This window comes from Xyrauchen texanus, chromosome 15, assembly GCF_025860055.1.
Source record: "Xyrauchen texanus isolate HMW12.3.18 chromosome 15, RBS_HiC_50CHRs, whole genome shotgun sequence".
NCBI classification, from domain to species: domain Eukaryota; kingdom Metazoa; phylum Chordata; class Actinopteri; order Cypriniformes; family Catostomidae; genus Xyrauchen; species Xyrauchen texanus.
Genome location: NC_068290.1, coordinates 19,362,585 through 19,381,984, shown reverse-complemented (window position 1 = coordinate 19,381,984; position 19,400 = coordinate 19,362,585). Strand labels below are relative to the sequence as shown.

The 19,400-nt window shown below is 39.8% G+C and overlaps 1 protein-coding gene across 1 annotated transcript in view; it reads left to right on the top strand.

Moving 5' to 3' along the window:
• itga8 (integrin, alpha 8) overlaps positions 1–19,400 on the top strand; it is a 114,183-nt gene that overhangs the window by 41,541 nt on the left and 53,242 nt on the right. Inside the window, exon 14 of the mRNA XM_052144140.1 lies at positions 16,827–16,872. Coding sequence (XP_052000100.1) covers positions 16,827–16,872 — 46 coding nt within the window. The remainder of the gene's footprint in view (positions 1–16,826; positions 16,873–19,400) is intronic.

Here is a 19,400-nt window from a genome sequence, read left to right as displayed (position 1 = left end):
ATGCTTGAATAATGCTTCTGCTTGTTTTTAAAGAGCGCATTGAATCCATCTTGATTGAACAGTCAGATATTTAATGTCAATCATTTGGAAATGTGGAGATAACCAGTTGCAGGTGACTAAAAAAAAATCTATTTGTAGTGTGTGATTCGATGTGTTTGTGTGACAGAAATGGTTGTGTAGCAGATAGACTGGGCTTCAGATGAATTTTTCAGGGTAAAACTCTGGCCCTCTCATTTAAATAAGAGTTGTATCTGCAGAGAATGGATTGTGAATATATGGCGTGTCTATGTGTGTTTGCATTCCGAAATAAAAACAAATTAATTTCAATCTATCAATTTAAGCATAATTTACGTTACACATGCCATCGATTTCCAGAATAAAAACAACTTGACTCATCCCTCAGTTTGTAAAAAAGAATGGAAAACACATTAACAGGAATGGACTTGCAATGGAGCAGGTGAGCATTCCAGTGAATGAAAATGGAAATGTGAAGTGTTTTTGTTAGAGCACTTACATGAATACTTGAGCTGTAAAGTTATCTATATCATTCTTTTCATCATGTGGGAGTACTTTTCTAATGTTTAAGTGCTATGGTTACACTTTCAAAACAGTGTGATGTTGCATATTTTAAATATGCCTATGTCTGGTCATATTTCCAATATTTGTTTTGCTGTTTTAAATCAAATACCTTCTTTAAAAAAAAATAATAATAATCTGGAGGTGGATCATATCCAGTTTTACAATAGAAATGCTGCTCATCATGTGTTGAGAATGTTTATGCACGATTATTATCTTATTATATTTCTGATGTTATCAATGGACATTCCATTAATATTTTTCTGACTTATCACTTTTTCAACTAAAAGTACAATCGGGTGTTATGCCCTGGACACTTGCCATGGAAATTTTACTCATTTGTGATGTATTGGATTTATCTCTGGATCTAAATATTTGAATGAAGTGGTGGATTACCAAATTGTTTTTGCATGTTTTAATTTGTTATCCTGACACAAATTATTATATAACTGTTCCTGATACATTTCAATCATAAAACAGTGGTCAAAAATCGAAGCGGAACACTTAGACCTTACAAATTATAAATAATTTGTTACAAAATATAAATAATTTTCAACATTAATAAACTATTTGGCTGGTACTGTATACAGTAAATAGAGTCTGAAATTAACTCCCAACAAGTGCCAAATGCTGGTAAATGTTCTTTTTGGCTGGTAAGTTTCACAGGGTCACACGCCACTCTGGCAGGTGCTTTTAACATTTCTATCAGTTTGTGCTGGCTTGAAAAAAAAAAAAATCATGTTCTGATTTTGTTCTCAAGGGGGCTCTGCACAGTCAGTAAGGTCACAGGTGTTTACATAGAATGGCTCTTATTAGCTAGTAGTCCGCTGCTCATCGAACCTGTCAATGCTGTGTGTCCACTGGCACGTGTTAAGCAAAGGTGGATTCAGTGCTTAAGACAAATCATTATATTTAAGCAAACGTTTAATAGATCAACACTGTTTGTATACTTTGGGCATTTGAAAATTAAGTTGACATCTTTCCAACTGTAGTCGCACATATTAAAGATGTTAGCGTTGCTTGTGTACTGAAAACTAATAGGCAATACATAGCAGCTCTCACACACGTCACTGGACATGTAGAGTTTGCAGTAAATCTTGAAGCATGATTAAATAAAAGGAGCGTTCTTGCCATCGGGATGAAGGGAGGAACCACTCTTAGATTTCCAGTGGATGTGCGCCACCACCCATTACTAATTATTTGGTAATGATTGCATTCGAATTCAAACCGAATGATTTTCATGAATTTCAGTTTTGTTAACAGTTCTATAATCGGAAAAATAAGACTCTCTGTCCATTTAAATAATTCATAAATGATACAAACAATACAATTCTTTATATATATAAAAAGTTCATTTTAAACTTTTTTGTTTATTTGTCTCTCCTTTTTTGTTTATTTGTCCCTGTGGGGACATTGAACCGGAGTGGGCAATGTTCAAAGCTTCCATTGCCGAAGCCGCGTGGAAAGCTGCGGCCTCAAGGTTTTAGGTGCCGCAAGGGGTGGTAACCCTCGAACACCGTGGTGGACACTGGTGGTCAGGGAAGCCGTCCGACTGAAGAAAGAGGCCTTCCGGGATTTGTTGTCCCGGAGGTCTCCGGAGGCAGTTGCAAGGTACCGACAGGCCCGAAGGGCTGCGGCCTCGGCCGTGAGGGAGGCAAAGCAGTGGGTGTGGGAAAAGTTCGGAGAAGCCATGGAGAAGGACTTTCGGTCCGCACCAAAGTGCTTCTGGAAAACCGTCCGCCACCTTAGGAGGGGAAACGGGGAACCATTCAAGCTGTATACAGCAAAGATGGGACACTGTTGACCTCAACCGAGGAGGTTATTGGGCGGTGGAAGGAACACTTTGAAGAACTCCTAAATCCCAACACGCCCTCTATGGGAGAGGCAGAGCCGGAGGATGATGGGGATCAGATTCTATTTCCCTGGGGAGGTCACTGAGGTAGTCAAACAACTCCGCAGTGGCAAAGCCCCGGGATTGATGAGATCCGACCAGAAATGCTGAAAGCTTTGGATGTGGAGGGGTGTCATGGATGACACGCCTCTTCAACATTAGCGTGGAAATCTGGGACAGTGCCTAAGGAGTGGCAGAACAGGGTGGTGGTTCCCCTCTTCAAAAGGGGGATCAGAGAGTGTGTGCCAACTACAGGGGTATCACACTTCTCAGCCTCCCTGGTAAAGTTTACTCCAAGGTGCTGGAGAGGAGGGTTCGGCTGATTGTCGAACCTCGGATTGAAGAGGAACAATGCTGTTTTCGGTCCTGGCCGTGGAGCGACGGACCAGATCTGTACTCTCGCAAGGATCCTGGAGGAGGCCTGGGTATGCCCATCCAGTCTACATGTGTTTTGTGGATCTGGAGAAGGCGTATGACCGGGTCCCCGGGAGAGACTGTGGGAGGTGCTGCTGGAGTACGGGGTGGGGGATCCCTTCTTAGGGCGATCCAATCCCTGTACGTCCAAAGCGAGAGCTGTGTCCGGGTCCTCGGCACTAAGTCGAAGTTCATTCCATGTGGGGGTTGGTCTCCGCCAAGGCTGCGCTTTGTCACCAATCCTGTTTGTGATATTCATGGACAGGATATCGAGGCGTAGTCGGGGTGGGGAAGGTGTGCGGTTCGGTGGGCTGGGAATCTCATCGCTGATTTTTGCAGATGATGTTGTCTTCATGTCATCATCGGTCCGTGACCTTCAGCTCTCACTGGATCGCTTGGCAGTCGAGTGTGAAGCAGCTGGGATGAGGATTAGCACCTCTAAATCTGAGGCCATGGTTCTCAGCAGGAAACCGATGGAGTGCGTACTCCAGGTAGGGAATGAGGTTTTGCCCCAAGAGAAGGAGTTCAAGTACCTGGGGGTCTTGTTCACGAGTGAGGGGACAATGGAGCAGGAGGTTGGCCGGAGAATCGGGGCAGCGGGGGCGGTATTGCACTCGCTCTATCGCGACCGTTGTCACGAAAAGAGAGCTGAGCTGAAAGGCAAAGCTCTCGATCTACCGGTCAATTTTTGTTCCTACCCTCACCTATGGTCATGAAGGTTGGGTCATGACCGAAAGAACTAGGTCGCGAGTACAAGCAGCCGAAATGGGCTCCCTCAGAAGGGTGGCGGGCTTCTCCCTTAGAGATAGGGTGAGGAGCTCAGTCATCCGTGAGGAGCTCGGAGTAGAGCCGCTGCTCCTTTGCGTTGAAAGGAGTCAGTTGAGGTGGTTTGGGCATCTGGTAAGGATGCCCCCTGGCCGCCTCCCTAGGGAGGTGTTTCAGGCACGTCCAGCTGGGAGGAGGCCTCGAGGAAGACCCAGGACTAGATGGAGAGATTACATCTCCACACTGGCCTGGGAACGCCTCGGGGTCCCCCAGTCAGAGTTGGTTAATGTGGCTCGGGATAGGGAAGTTTGGGGCCCCCTGCTGGAGCAGCTGCCCCCGCGACCCGACTTCGGATAAGCGGTTGAAGATGAATGGATGGATGGATGGTCTCTCCTGTCTGTAAAATCCACTTGTAAAATACAATTTTAGCCGGTAAGAAATTTTATTGGCTGGTTAAATTTTTTCATCTACCAGCCACCTTGGCTGAAAAAGGGTGAGAAATTGATAACAGAATTTTCATTTTGAACTGAAACATTAGTTGGCACACACAGCTGTTGTGATAACTTGACATGGTGTTTGTGGAATATTTAGTATTGGTGTGAACTGTCTGAGAGAATACACTGAGCTTTTAGATGAGCAAGGGTTTGTATGTTCTCACAATCCATTGCAGCTGTGCCATAATCCTGCTTTGACTAACAGAAACATAAATTGACTGATTCATTTAACAAGAGAATCATCCGTCCGGTTCTTAAGGGAAACTTCTGTAATGCTGTAATGAGCCAATTTCAATAGAAAACTAAGACATATGTTCATTTATTCTATCTTTTAATCTCCTCTTTCATTTTTATATTGCATATTACAATTTGATTAAAGCAGATGCTTTCACATGCTTACTTTAAAGAGACAGGAAGTCAGAGGTTTAGGCAGCTTACACACATGTGTGTTAAGTGCGTGTAAGGGGGTTTGTTCTTTCATGGTGACAGGATTGTCGCCTTAAATTGCTGTAATAAAAAAATATTTTCCATATGAGAACGGTCCAAAAGATCATAGATAGCAGAACAGACACACACACACACACACACACACACACACACACACACACACACACACAGGTGTAAACACTCATTGGTGTGGCAGAGTGATCTTGAGCAGACCCAATAAGCAAATTAAAAGAAGAAAAGCAGATTTCCGGTCTTTTCATCTGCATTTGGCAGCTTTTTAAAGATGTAGTTTTGTATAATTTGATGTGTCGTGTGCATGTACATGTCTATGGGGCCATTTACACTTGGTCACTTTATGCGTTTTACTGATCTTACTTGATTCCAAAGGACTTTGTGTGTGTGTTTGTGCACTGTGTATTTTTCCCCTCGGAGATTCTCGTTGATAAGACGTGTCATGCGCATTTAGCTCATTGTCAGTGTTTAGTTTCAGTTTAACCAGCGATCTGCATCAAAAAAATGAAAGTCTCTTCACTGTCTCTGCATTCATTTGTTAATTTATTATATATTGCATGATGCAAGCCTTATGCAAATAATCGGCTACAGCTCTTATATTTCACATTTTATCGATGCAGACTTATAGCACTGTTTGGTGGAGTATAGTTTATATATGTGGCTTGAACAGCCAGATGCATTTACACTTGACCTAGTTTCGAATCGAATGCATCTCAAACCACCTTCGGAGGTTTGTTTATACGATCAGTAAAAACTTCCCCCTCTGTTATTTGCATTTCTCAAGATATGTTTAGAGATGTGTTCCTGTAGATCAACTGATAGTTTAATTTGATAAAATTGTATTTTACACCCTGATATCCACTTATAATGTAAGTTATGTTTTCTTGCACCAAAAACAGTCAGTTTTGCATGGCCACAGCCGGAGAAGTCTTAAAAGTATAGCAGCAAACACAGCCTGTTTAATTCTAATGGTCAGAAAGAGGGTGGACACTTTCTGACCATTAGAATTAAACCGGCTGTGTTTTTAACAAGCGCGTTTTTTGATACAGATGTGGCCTTTTTCAGGAGGCTTCATGCATCCCATCGCACGGCTGGCTTTTTGGAATTTTAATAAAAATGTTACGCTTCTAATTATAATAATAATAATACCTTTTATTTATAATGCACTTTTCTTATGCATAACATAGAACAGCAACCATCATAACAACAAATTTAAAAAGACTAAACACAAAATTACTAACATACAGCAGCAACCACACATAAAACTAATATTAATAAATATTAAAATACTACCTTAAATAAATGAGTCTTAAGTAACTTCTTAAAACAATCCAAGGTTGGGGTGATTCTAATAGTAAAAGATAGAGCATTCCATAGCTTAGGGCCTCTGAAAGAGAAAGCTGTTTCCCCGATAAATTTAAGTTTGCAGGAGGGCTGCTGAAGTGCAAATTAATCGAAAAATATCCACCAGGTGACGCATGGAAGGTCAAAAAGATCAACCGCATTTAATGTAAGTGCATTTAATATATTTGCTTCTTTTAAATGTTTCGATCTAATATCTAATTATTTTTAAAGAAAGCAAAATATTTGCATTTACAAAATTTTACCAACAGCAGTTGAGTATGCATAACAAAATAAGACTGTGAACTGGATTTTTGGGACTGATGACTGCATGAGTGCGATATAGCATTCTTTGTTTTGTGAAAGCAGAGTTCTATGCTTTGCAATAGCACTGTCATCTTGTTCTTGAGGTGTCATTGGGTTGTCTGTGATGTAATCTGAGAGAAGGACCCAAACACAAGAGGCAAACTAAGAGGGCTTTATTAAACAACCAAATCAGGATACAAAAAGAAACCAAAAACTCTTGAGGGAGAACAAACTAACAAAACAGAGTAATACAGAAATTGACAAAGAAGTCCAACTGGTATCTGGAATAGACCAACTACCATCACACGAACACACAAACAAACTGGCACAGGATAGAACATGAGAGGAGCTTAAATGGGGAAGGGGTGATTGGAACCAGGTGCCAATGATGAAAAGCTGTGTCGAGTAACGAGCTGTTGTCCTGGCAACGGAGCTGGTGTTCTGCACATGGCACATACAACACACAAGAGGGAGAGAGGGAGAGGAGAGAGAGACAGACACCTGCACAAACAAGACTAAGAGACCGGAAGGGGAGACCGTACCGCCAGTACTGTGACAGTACCCCCTCCCCTATGAATGCCTCCTTGCATCCAAAACAGGAAGGACAGGACTGGATGAACTGACCACTGGAGGGAGGGTGGGGGCACTTAGAGGGTGGTCAGGGATCCTGGACAAACTGGGTGGATGGTCTGGGAGCCATGGTGGATGGCCAGGGAATCAATGCAACCCAGGGAGATGGTCAGGGATACAGGACTAACCAGGCTGACAGCTCGGCCACCAGTTTGGACCTGGTGGCTGGCCAGAGAACAAAGACAGAGTGGGTTGATGGACAGGGTGACAGGACCAATCTGGTGGGTGGCCAGGGAAACATGACAGACCAAGGTGGATGGTCAGGGGGGCAGGACTGACCAGGAGGATCACCCGGGAAGCGGGACAGAGCAGGTGGACAACAAGGGAAGACAGTTGAACTGGAAGAAGACAAGAGTGGGGTCAGCAGATTCCAGGATGGGAGCGAGAGATGGGAATGAGGAGATGGATAGCGACAGCTGCTGGGCAGGCCTGCTGATGATGGGTCTGACTGTGCAGTGGCCACCGGGCAAAGGGAGAGGATGGGTGGAGACCGCTGGGTGAAGGATGAGGTCCATGGTGGCCGCCGGGCAGCCACTAGGCAGAGGGAGAGATCAGTGGATGCCTCTGGGAAAAGGGTGATGGAAAAGGGTGATGAAAATAGCAGACACTGGGCAGAAGATGAAGACAGAAACAACTACTGAGGATTGACTGAGCGGCACCCGCTGGGGTCTGGACAGGCAGAGCAGCAGCTGCTGTCAGGCTGGATGCCGGCCGCTGGCGGAGGGTCTGGCAGGTAGCGGACAGGGGCTGGACAGGCAGGATGGTGGCCACAGGGAACATGGTAGACAAGGCAGCGACCGCAGGGAACTGGGTGGTGGCCAATTGTAAGGGGTCATTCTGGATGGTGGCTGCTGGAAAAAGGATAGGTTTGTCGACAGCCGAATGGGACTGGACAGATTCATCGCAGGCCTCAGAGGACTGGACAGACTGGGAGGTTGCCGCTGGCGAGTGGCAAGTGACCTCTTTAACCAGCAGTGTTGGTGAGAGGGAAACGGGCTCCGTGGCCGGGAGTTTGGCAGTGGCAGGGGAATGGCCTCCATGGCCGGGAGTGCTGGCAGCAGCAGGGAAACGGCCTCCATGGCCAGGAACTCTGGCAGTGGAGCTGCAGAAGACACAAACCCCTCCAGGGGAGCTTTAGCAGTGTGGACTCCCTCCTGGCGAGCTTCTGTGGACTCAGACCCCTTCTGGCAGTCAGCAGTGGGATCCCTCACCTCCTGGCAGACAACAGCAGGCTCCTCTACTTACTGGCAGACAGCAGTGGGCTACTTCCTCCTACTGCGGTGAGAAGCCAGAGAAGAGTAAAGGGAAAGACTGGGCATGGGTCAGTGAGGAGTAATCAGGATGGGAGTTCCTTCTACAGAGCAGGATCTCCACCTCTGCGAGCTGGCAGACATGATCAACGAGGTCCCAAAAATGCTAAAAAATATTCATCCAGCACCACATGTGGGGCTCAATGGCCTGCTCCATAATGTAGATGCTAAAGACCCGACTGTTCTGGGAGCTGAGCAGAGCGTTGTTGTGCTGGGCGGTGCTCTGTGTTACCAATTCCTTTTGGACTGGAGCTGGACCGAGGAAAAATACCCATTGCCATTGCTGGGTCCAATTTGGCCAGTTTGTTATGTCACGGAATTTGAGAGAAGGACCCAAACATAAGAGGCAAACTAAAAGGGATTTATTAAAAAACCAAATAAGGATACAAAAAGAAACCAAAAATTCTCGAGGGAGACAAACTAACAAAACCGAGTAATACAGAAACTGATGAAGAACAAAGACCGACAGATACCTGGAACAGACCAGCTAGCATCACACAAACACACAAAAGAAATTGGCATAGGACAGAACCCGAGAGGAGCATAAAAGGGGAAGGGGTGATGGGAAGCAGATGCTGCTGATGATAAGCTTTGTGGAGTAACAAGCTGTTGTCCTGGCAACAGAGCTTGCATTCTCCACTTGGCACCAGCAACACACAAGAGTGAGAGGGAGACAGACATAAATATGCACCCATAAACAAGACCTACAGAGTGGAAGGGGAGACTGTATAGCCAGAAATTTGACGTTGTCATTCTCCCTCAAGAGGTGAGAATGGGGAAGTGCAACGTAGCTGGACAATATGCTGAATGCTCAGACAGATGAATGTAGAAAAATGGTTTGCATTTACAGTACTAAAATTACTATTTGATAAATTGTCTTTCGTACCGATTGTACAGTCATTTCTGTGTATAGTAATTTATGTAACTTGAAAACACTGGCTGCCGGTTCAGCCCGTTTTAAATTCAAGGCCCTGATGCTGGCATATAAAACAGTCACTGGGTCTGCTCCAGCATACCTTAAAACATTTATGCAGAGCTATGTTCCCACCAGAAGCCTGCGGTCAGCTAAGGAACGTCGCCTTGTCGTACCAAAACAAAGAGGCACCAAAACACTTTCCCGGACTTTCAGTTTCATCATACCACGGTGGTGGAATGACCTTCCCAACTCAATCCGGAAGCTAACTCACTCTCTATCTTCAAAAAGCGGCTAAAAACACATCTTTTCCAAAAGCACTTAACCGGTCAATAAAAAAAAAAAAAAAAAAAAATTATATATATTTACATTTCTTGTTGCACTTAAATCTGTTTTGTATACTATTATGATGATAGTGAAACTTTGTAATATGGCACTTTTTGTACCACTGTCTCCCTAAGATGATTCGCTGATGTTCTTCCTCTTTTGTAAGTCGCTTTGGATAAAAGCGTCTGCCAAATGAATAAATGTAAATGTAAATGTAAATGTAAAATCAAACAGTTGCTGTGTTTTTTTGTAAATGTATTAAAATATATTTTTTCTTCTCATGCAAACTTATTCAACTGAATTCCTTAAATTAATAATTTGAATTACTTTCAATTGTTATAAAGATATGAGATGTATATACTTTTAGTATAAGCACTGACCTTGTAATAATCATGTAACCCATCTGGGTATTAAGCATGATAACTTTTAAATAGAGTTCTAATCCTTTACCTGATTTAGATTGTGTTAACATTGTGTTTGCATAAATGTGTTGCATTTTGAATAAAGGAACAACAACAAAGGTGTAACAATCTTTATACACTATATAAATATTTGCTTTACAACAAAAGTAATATTTATGGTTTAGCTGATGTAGAAGAAAATCTTTGAGGTAACAAATGCAGGTTACTACCTTTTTCAGTGAATGGAATTGAAGTGAAAGAACATTATTATTGTGGATTTAAATTGCATATACAGAAATTATATGTTCCAAGTCAAGCAGGTGTGAATTAGGGAGATTCATGTGATTCAAGTTTTTGTGATTCGTTCTTACATTATATTAATTTCTTTAGCAGCTGCTTCTAGCGACTTACATATTAGAAAAGTAACAACAAAAAGTTTAATAATATTTAATATTTATTATAAATGTATTTAATTATATTTATTTTATAATGTATTTATTAATATTTGTTATATTTATTTTAAAATGTATTCAATAGGGCTGTTAGTAAATAAAAAATTAATCACAACCAATATTATTTTTTATACTGTACACATAAATGCCTTCAGTTCTTTCTTAAGCAAAGAAAACAAAGTATTGGGATCAGCAATTCACTTGTACTGCACTCGTTGTGAAATAGATGTGCATATAAAGACAGCTAGACATAGATTTCAGAAATTGTGCTCTTTACTCATCTCTCTCATACAAGAAACACATCTTCCTTCTTTCTTTATAAGGAAAGATTCCTCATTTCTTAACTTCTGCATCACAATGCAGAGAAATGCAAATCTGCATTAAATAATGTAACAATTTTTACTTGGATGTACAGTTGGCTGTGCTTTTTTGTAACAGATTTTTTTGTCACCGTTGTTGTCCTCTGACGGACTTCTCATTAACGTTTGTGATCCAGGATCACATCTGACTGTTGAGAGTGTGTACAGAACAGTTCTTGGAAATCAAGGCTAATGCAAAGTAAATACCTTAACACATATCTAAATAATTTCAAGTGCATTAACACGTTGCCGGCCTTATAATTTAGGTTTTCATTTACAAACCTGAACCCGTAGTCATACATGAAAACAGATGCGCACAGACCTCTAGCTCGCATTATCATTGACTAAACCATAGAAATCAGTGTTTGTTCACAGAATGAGACACGACTGCCCCCTACTGATCATGTATCTCTTGCGGCATTTGGCGGCATGCGATACTGCATGAAATTGCATGATTCATTTATCTTTTTCATGCATTTTTAAGCACCATATCTGTAGTTCTAAAATCATAACCATGACTCAAATTACCCATTTTCGCAGCTTAGTTTCCATTATTGGGCTGTGTGGACTCAAGAGGGAGTTTTGCCTTATGAAAATTTAGTGTGTTTACATAGTTGATTAAACTCTTCTATTTAAAAAAAAGAAAGAAAATCTACTTTTCCATTAAATTTCCATTAACTGTTTCACACATTCACAGTTACCTTTGCCTGTTTATACTTGGGTCTTTTCATTTGTGTATGTGGTTTGGTTTAAAGGTAAGGGTTGAAGTATACTCTGCTGGGTTAAATGCTGAGTTAAAGTCAATGGTCATTGATCATGAACTGCTAAAATGGTTCTCACAAAGAACACAAAACAGACACTCACTCAGTTTCTACAATTAAAACAATTACTTTTATTAATCTGAGGTAAAACAAAAAATGCTGACATAGAGGATCAGAATTTGTGGTTCTTAGGGTGGAAGATGAAAAACGATGGAAAGAGTTGCTTTGAGATAAGAATTCCCCTTTACACTATAACTCTTCACTCTATTGCTTCCAAAAACATGATACTTATGTGTTTTGTGTGTGAATGTATAAATCTTATGTTACAGTCTGGACTTATTAAAAATATTTTGGTGTTCAGTGAACTTGGTTGGGCACCATATATCCCTTTAGTGAGAGGTGGAATTCTGACTTTGATTTTTTTTTCCAACTGGCACATGCTTCAGTATCAATATCCTTCTTGGTCCTGGAACAACATTCCTTTCAGCCAATATGATTTTTAAGTTGGGTTAAGGGTTTATGGTAGCGTTAGGCGTAGAGCTAGCATTAAAGGTTTGTACACCATTCTTTATCCAATCATCTATCATTTCCTTCTCATTTTTGGGGGTGTTGTTAGGGTAGGGATGAGGTTAGGAATATGTTTCTTTGACAGGAACCAACAAAATATATTTATCCAGGAACGCATTTTATTTTGCAAAATCACTGTGAATGAGCAGGAACACACACACACAGCCAAACAAACCCTAATTTCTTAATCCAAATATGCATTGACTCCCAATCAATGAAAACTCTCCAAAACATTTCCCTCTCTGACATCTACAGGGAGTAGTCCAGTTCTGGTTACTTTGGAGGGGAAGAAATGGATGGATGGATGGCTGATTGTATGTCAGGTGAAATGAGAGAGGAATTCAGAGCTGGATTTCATTGGCTAGAAAAAGCATTTCACTGGCAAGAAAAGCACTTCTACTTAAGATGACTATAACAGACTGCAGCCTCATTAAATCTAAGTGTTTGAGCTTCATCCATCTCCTCTCTCCATCCCTCAATCTCCTTAACCCATCCATGTGGTTTTGACGCTTGTGTTGTGGTGGCTGTAAGGGGATCGACCTCAATATTTTCAGGTTGAGTCTTACAACACACACACACACACACACACAAGCATACCCGCACATCGCTGCAATTCTGAGGGAGTCAAGCAAACAAATGGAGTTTCCAGATGTCAGAATGTAATAGATTAAATTATTCTGTCATCTATTCTCAGAGAAAAGGTGAGAGCTCAGGCCTCAAGGGCATGCGCTTCTATTAATCTGTGTTATCATGCATGTTTCCATAAAATTTTGAAAAATTCTTGCTCTGATTCCAGTTCCACTTAACGATTCCAAAACAATTACTAAAACAATTTAAAGTAAACAATTTCTTCATATTACTTACACCCAAAAACTATTTGATCCAATGGATAAATTGCACAAAATACTTAACAATTAAAATGTTGTTTTTTAAAATTTAGTCTAACAAAACTCTTCTTCGAATGTTCGTTTTGATTCAGTGAGTGAGCCGTTAGAAAGATTCCTTATAAAGAACCCCTTCATATAAGTCATATGTTCACAAATCAGGCTACACTGTTTACGTTTCATTCAAAGACCATGTTTACATGCACTTAAGAAAAGGAATTATTCCAGTTTTTTTGCGGTAAGCGGCATTCTGAAACATCATGTAAACAAGAACACTGATTTCCTTACACCTTTTAAGGGATTAAGAGAAAGCGGTTTAACAAACCCAGGTTTCTCCCAGAGAACATGGCTTAATGTGGTCATGTAGACACATAAGCAACATTCTTACAGGTTTTTTATGTGCATGAACAGACCAGATATAGGATGAAGCCCAACAACATGTCAACAAAGTGTATAGAATTCAACATTTCAGAGTAGAGTACAGTGGGAAAAACACAACTATTCAGAGCAATTTCGCTGCAGGTCATGATATAAAGTTAAGGTTACAAACACATCAACAACTGTCTGGAATATCTGGAAATAAAACTAAGCAATGGGGAATAAAATTGAAAGTTTGTCAGATACCATGTTTGTTATTTACACAAGCGTTGTGGAGAAATTACATTGCTGTGAAGAAAGCTGCTTACTGTCCGAGCCGCAAGTAACCAAGAGTAAATAGTACTCCGCTTATACAGTGCATGTAAATTGGAATGCTACTTTTTTGCAATAAGCCGCTTTTTGGTGTCCATATAAATGTAGGCATTGATAAAGTCTGACTCAAAAGAATGATTTGTTCACTAATCTGACATCTCTAACAGAAAATGCTGTGGAAGTATTTTAGTACAGTCTTCCGTCACATTGGTAGAAGAATCCATACATTCATGAACCATCAACAGAAAGCAACGTCAGTAGATTCCCAACAATAGATTCCCAACCCTAGTATTCGAGGTGTGTTTTCTGTCACAATATCAAAAGCTGCTTACTAGTGGATCAGAGCTCTGGTTAACAATGGGCTCTTAGCCAGAGGTGTCTCATTTCTGAAGGCAGGCTCAGACAGAAACAGAGACCAGCGATCAACCTCAGTGAAATTGGAATCAAAGCCGCAGTCTCTGTACACTCATTAGGGAGCTGGAGCTGTTCTGAAACATTCCTGCCTGTCTCTGAGTCTCTAAGTTTGCTTGACTGCAAGCATCCCTCCAGGACCAATTTCTACTCTTCCGTCTTATGTATGCTTTGTAAAAATCAAATACTGAGGAGAAAGAACTTTCTCTTGCTCAGATTTGTAGACTTTATCTATATCATGCAGACCAAGTGAAAGTGACCTTGTGTGAGCGTGCACTTATCAACCCATCAGTACTATTTCCCAATTGAAGAAGATATTAATATTATGCTAATAGTAATGTAGGAATTTGGTCTGAGAGGTAGACTGGGTTTCAGACGTTGTTGTTTTGCTTTGATTTATGTTTGTTCAATAAATATATAGGGGTGATGAAATATCCGTGGTAATAGTTTTTATATATTTTGGCATGAACAGATGCTCAGAAGAAGGAACAGACCACTAACAACACATATGCACACTGCCAAAAGTCCCACTGTAATCTTGGTCACAGAGAGATTGGTATACGTATGTGTGTGCACACGCCAACCTGAATATTTAATTATAATATTGTCCACAACCATGTTTAGTTTTGCATGATACATTTTTAAGAAAGACACTGACATTTTCTTTACCTTATCTTATTTATCTTATCTTAATGAATCATAATCTGTGTGTGTGTGTGTTTTAAGGTTACAAACTGGTAATTTTAAGAGTATTATGCTATAATGTGGTTTATGAGGACATTTCTAGTGTCCCCACAATTTAAATCACTTAAAAAACATACTAAAGTATGTTTTTTTGAACATGTAAAAATGCTGAAAGTTTTTTGTTAGGTTTATGGGTAATGTTAGGGGATAGAATCTATAGTTCGTACAGTATAAAAATCGTGTGTGTGTGTGTGTGTGTGTGTGTGTGTGTGTGTGTGTGTGTGTGTGTTAGGTGCTGTCCACCTGGGTGTTCAGACTTTCTTTTGAAATTTGAATTTAAATATATTTTTTATAATTATACTTTTGATCTTGGAACATGATCTTGGAATCATGGTACTGTACACCCGTGGAAATTGCCTTAAGAATACACATGCAGGAAGTACGGCTTCCCCTAAATTATCATAACAAATGCAGCAATGACAAGTTTACTATACACTACCGATGAAAAGTTTTGAAACACTTGACTGAAATGTTTCTCATGTTCTTAAAAGTCTTTTGATCTGAAGGCATATTCTTAAATGTTTGAAATTTGATTTGCAGGCAAAAATATAATTGTGCCACCATATAAATTTAATTCATTATAAAACTAAAATTTAATTAAAAAAAAGTTTTTGAAATTGATGACTTGGACCAAATAATAAAGAAGAGCAGCCAGTAAGTGCCCAACATATTGATGGGAACTCCTTCTATACTGTTTAAAAAGCATCCCAGGGGTGATACCTCAAGAAGTTGGTTGAGAAAATGTCTAGAGTACATGTCTGCAAATTCTAGGCAAAGGGTGAATACTTTAAAGATGTGGATTTTCTTTAGTCACAACATAATTCCCATAGTTCCATTTATGTTATTCCATAGTTTTGATGACTTTACTATTATTCTAAAATATGAAGAAAAAAATTATAATAAAGAATGATTGTGTTTCAAAACGTTTGACCGGTAGTGTATGTACAAATAATATGTAGTATACTGTAAATTACATATTACTCTGTGAATTTGTAAATTTTATATTAATATTTTATATTAGAATAAAAGTGTTGAATATCACACATCACTATCTTGCTGTTTGAAATCTGCTGTTTCTCTAAATGAAGTCTATGAACACACAGTCAGTAGAGTCCCTTTGAAGCTGTGCCAAGACTACGGCAGATACATTCAAATCAAGGTTCATTCAATTTTCACTGGACAAGAGGCTCTTGTCATGTCATTTTGGGTCCAGTCCTGGATGCCTGGCTTCTCTGGGAGTCTACGAGGGATTCATAAGCACTATCTGCATTAAATCTGCATCTGATTGCCTGTTGGTCATTAGGCTTTCAAGCTATATCATTTTGCCTTTTCTTAAAGCACAGCTTCTCTATATGATTATTGATAACCGGCTCAAATTGAAAAAGTGATGTATTTGATTGACAGCAAATGTAAAATGGTTGGCAGCTCAAAGATACATGTGTAGACATTTGCAATCCAATGATACTCTACTTCATAAACAGAGGAGCTTAGTCAATTATTTTGGTTTAGAAATGTTACTGTTTAAGCAGCTTTTGGGAGCAACATTGCAGATAAAAAAAATAGTATGTGCCTCCCCACTTTTGATAAGCACCAGCCACCACTGCTTACACAAAACATTATCTCTCAATTTTGAATCAAATTAAATAAACAGTCAATAATAATGGCAAAAAAACATAGCCCAATAAAAATAATAGAATATGATGTCCTTAAAGAACATTACACAAATCCTAATAATAAAATTGAATACCTAAAATAAAAACCTTTCAGCATAGCCTATGGCAAATTTACCTTGCCCTTAATCAGATAAGACTCTCTGCACATCTGAGTAGAATGAGATTAAACCCTCACACATTCTCCATGGCTCTCTAGGGTTTCTCTTTGGCTCTGTTCAGGGACAGCAGGTGATGTAAGATGCGAGACTGGTAGAACGAGAAACAGGTTGACAAATCTTTGATGGAGTCTGCTGAAGGCCCAAATCACTTCCAGCTGCAGCATGCTTTGAAGCTTTATGATCCAGCCTCTCGTTTGCTTTCTCTTTTGCATTCTTCCCCATAACTATTGCAGAAATCACTTTTATGTTTCATATTGTGTCATTCCTCCACTTCTCATGATATTTCACTCTCTTTTACAGATTTGTTGGTCGGTGCATTTGGAGTGAATAAAGTTGTGGCCTACAGGTGAGAACTTCCACAAAATACACCATATAAATACAGAATTTTCAAAATACCTACTTGGTAAACTAGTCAAAACAGACATGAAGCACTCATTTTACAGAAGTACACATATTACATTGTAACTACATTGTAATTACATAGTAGTTACATGTAATAATGTGTTTCCTGAACAACATTCCCTAAGAATGTAAGCACACAAGTAGATGTATTGTAAAACAAAGGAGGACATATTTATTCTTGACATATGTCCAAACTGGCATACAATTATCTGCCACACACAAACTCACATATTTTTCCACCGTTAGAGTGAGTGACATAGCAATTACCTGTGTTTGAGGTTTAGCTGGAAGATAAATTAATACTTATGAAGTAGTTTTTTTCTGATCTGTGATATGATAGTAACACATTTTGAAATTGCATAAGAGAACATTTTAAAATATGAGCCCTGTGTAGCCAATGAAGTATTCCAGAGCTTTAGTTGACTTCAGTATGGTCAGTGAACATGATCAGACTTTTGGCATGTCTAAGATAAGTAAACAAGACTTTGTTTGTGTTCCAGATCAGGTTTTCCTCAGAAATGTTTCAAAATATTCCCTTTCTCCCTGTATCAAAGCCACAAATACACACAGGCACATTAAACATGTCCCAGCACACATTCTCATGCAGAAGTGGTGTCTCAGTGTCAGTGTTAAAGCGATTAGCTGTAGTGGGCTCTGGTGTATTTGTGTAAGCTAACATTTCCACTGTTAATCCAGTTTGAGTGCTAGTCTCAACAGACTGAAAGAGAGACCGGAGCAGAGCAGGGACTAACCTCTTGTTAACTTCTCATTTACTCCGCCTGTCTGATGTTTTGTTAGAATGAAACTCTGCATGTTTATTTTCTGTTAGTTAAATGTGCAGTGAGCAGTTTAATGGGATTTTGGAATACTACACATAAATTGTTCCTACTACCCAACAGGTATCACAAAATAAGGGGCTATGAGATTTCACACATGTTTTTTTTTTGGGGACAATTCTAGGCTCTGTAAACTGCAAAGGATCAGGGGAATGGCCCATGCTTAATTTTTAGCTGATCAAAAAAAGCTAGCCAATCAGAAACGCTTTCTGCCTGTCAGTCATTTTGCATATTCAAGTTTGCTGACTAACTTAGATTGACTGTTTCCAAACATCCCCCTTGTCTTTCACTGGTTGGACAAACAGATAATCCTACCCCAAATTCATGCAATAGAATGCAACAGTCTGGTTCCAGATGTAAAAATCCCATTAATTTATCCCATCTATGATTTGATTTTCCATGATAACTTATAAACCTTTAAAGACAGACCTGCCATGAGCTACGAGGTTGTTCATTGATGGTATATACTTCCACTGAAGCCATCCGTCTGCCTTACTTCAACTTCATATTACCCATTGTACAGCAAAGAAAGATCTTCCAATCAGAGAACTGCATCCAATGAAACCCGCAAAGCGTGCCTCAGAGCGACCACCCACTCCCATGATGCACTGTGAATGATGTGATCAAGTCTTTCAATTTTGCAATAAACTTAAAATATATATTTCTGTACTTAGAATCAACAACCTAAATCAATTGTTTTATATATTCCCATTGTTTTCATTCAATTACATCATTCGCAATGCTTCATGGGATTGTAGTTTGTGTCCTTATGAAAGAAGACTTGTACCTTTGTCTTTATGTCTGATTTTCAATATTTGTTTTGCCTCAAAACAAAGTTTGGGATGTTGTGATTGTACTCTGTGCTGGTTTGTTTGGTTCATGGCTTACAACTGTTTTATGAGGGATTTATATACATTCTTTGTAAGAAATGAATGGGTAAATACTTCCGAAAGTTGGTGGGCACTGTTGCGCTCTATTGGTGAAGCCATTATTGCTGTGTCATGCTGGCTGGGATACGCAAACACAGAGTAATGTTTTGATAGTGGAGTCACTTTGTTTATATTTTCAGGGAAATCAACCTATGAAAGACTTACTTAGGCTACATTCACATTAATCCAGTTACATTTGAAAACACAGTTTTCATTTTCGAAATGCTCTGTCCACACTGCCATTTTCAAGCATTTTCCAAAAGTTGCTCGTCCACACTGAAACGTATGAAAACAATTAAATTCCCTTATTGTGCATGCGAAAATTGCCTTTCCATGTACAGTCTGAAACACTTTTGTCCTCCTGCTGTGTTGCCATTGAAGGAATGCAATGTGAAGGTTTATCTTTATCAATGCTATTAAAAAGTGAATATCAGGCACAACAACGCCACTGCAACATGGGCCGACATCTTATTTTTTGGGGGTTGAATGGATCACATGACTGCGTCACATGAAAACAAATACGTCATAGTTTTCTGATGTCTCACTTTTCCCTGTCCACAATACAATGTGAAGACAGTGTTTTTCAAATTTATCCAGGACAGTGTTTTCAAAAAGCTCCTTTTGAAGGCAAAAACTTAGATAAAAAGGAATTTAAAAAAAAAAACATGTTTGTGTGGACGTGGCTTTATAGTTGTCTCTGCATGTTA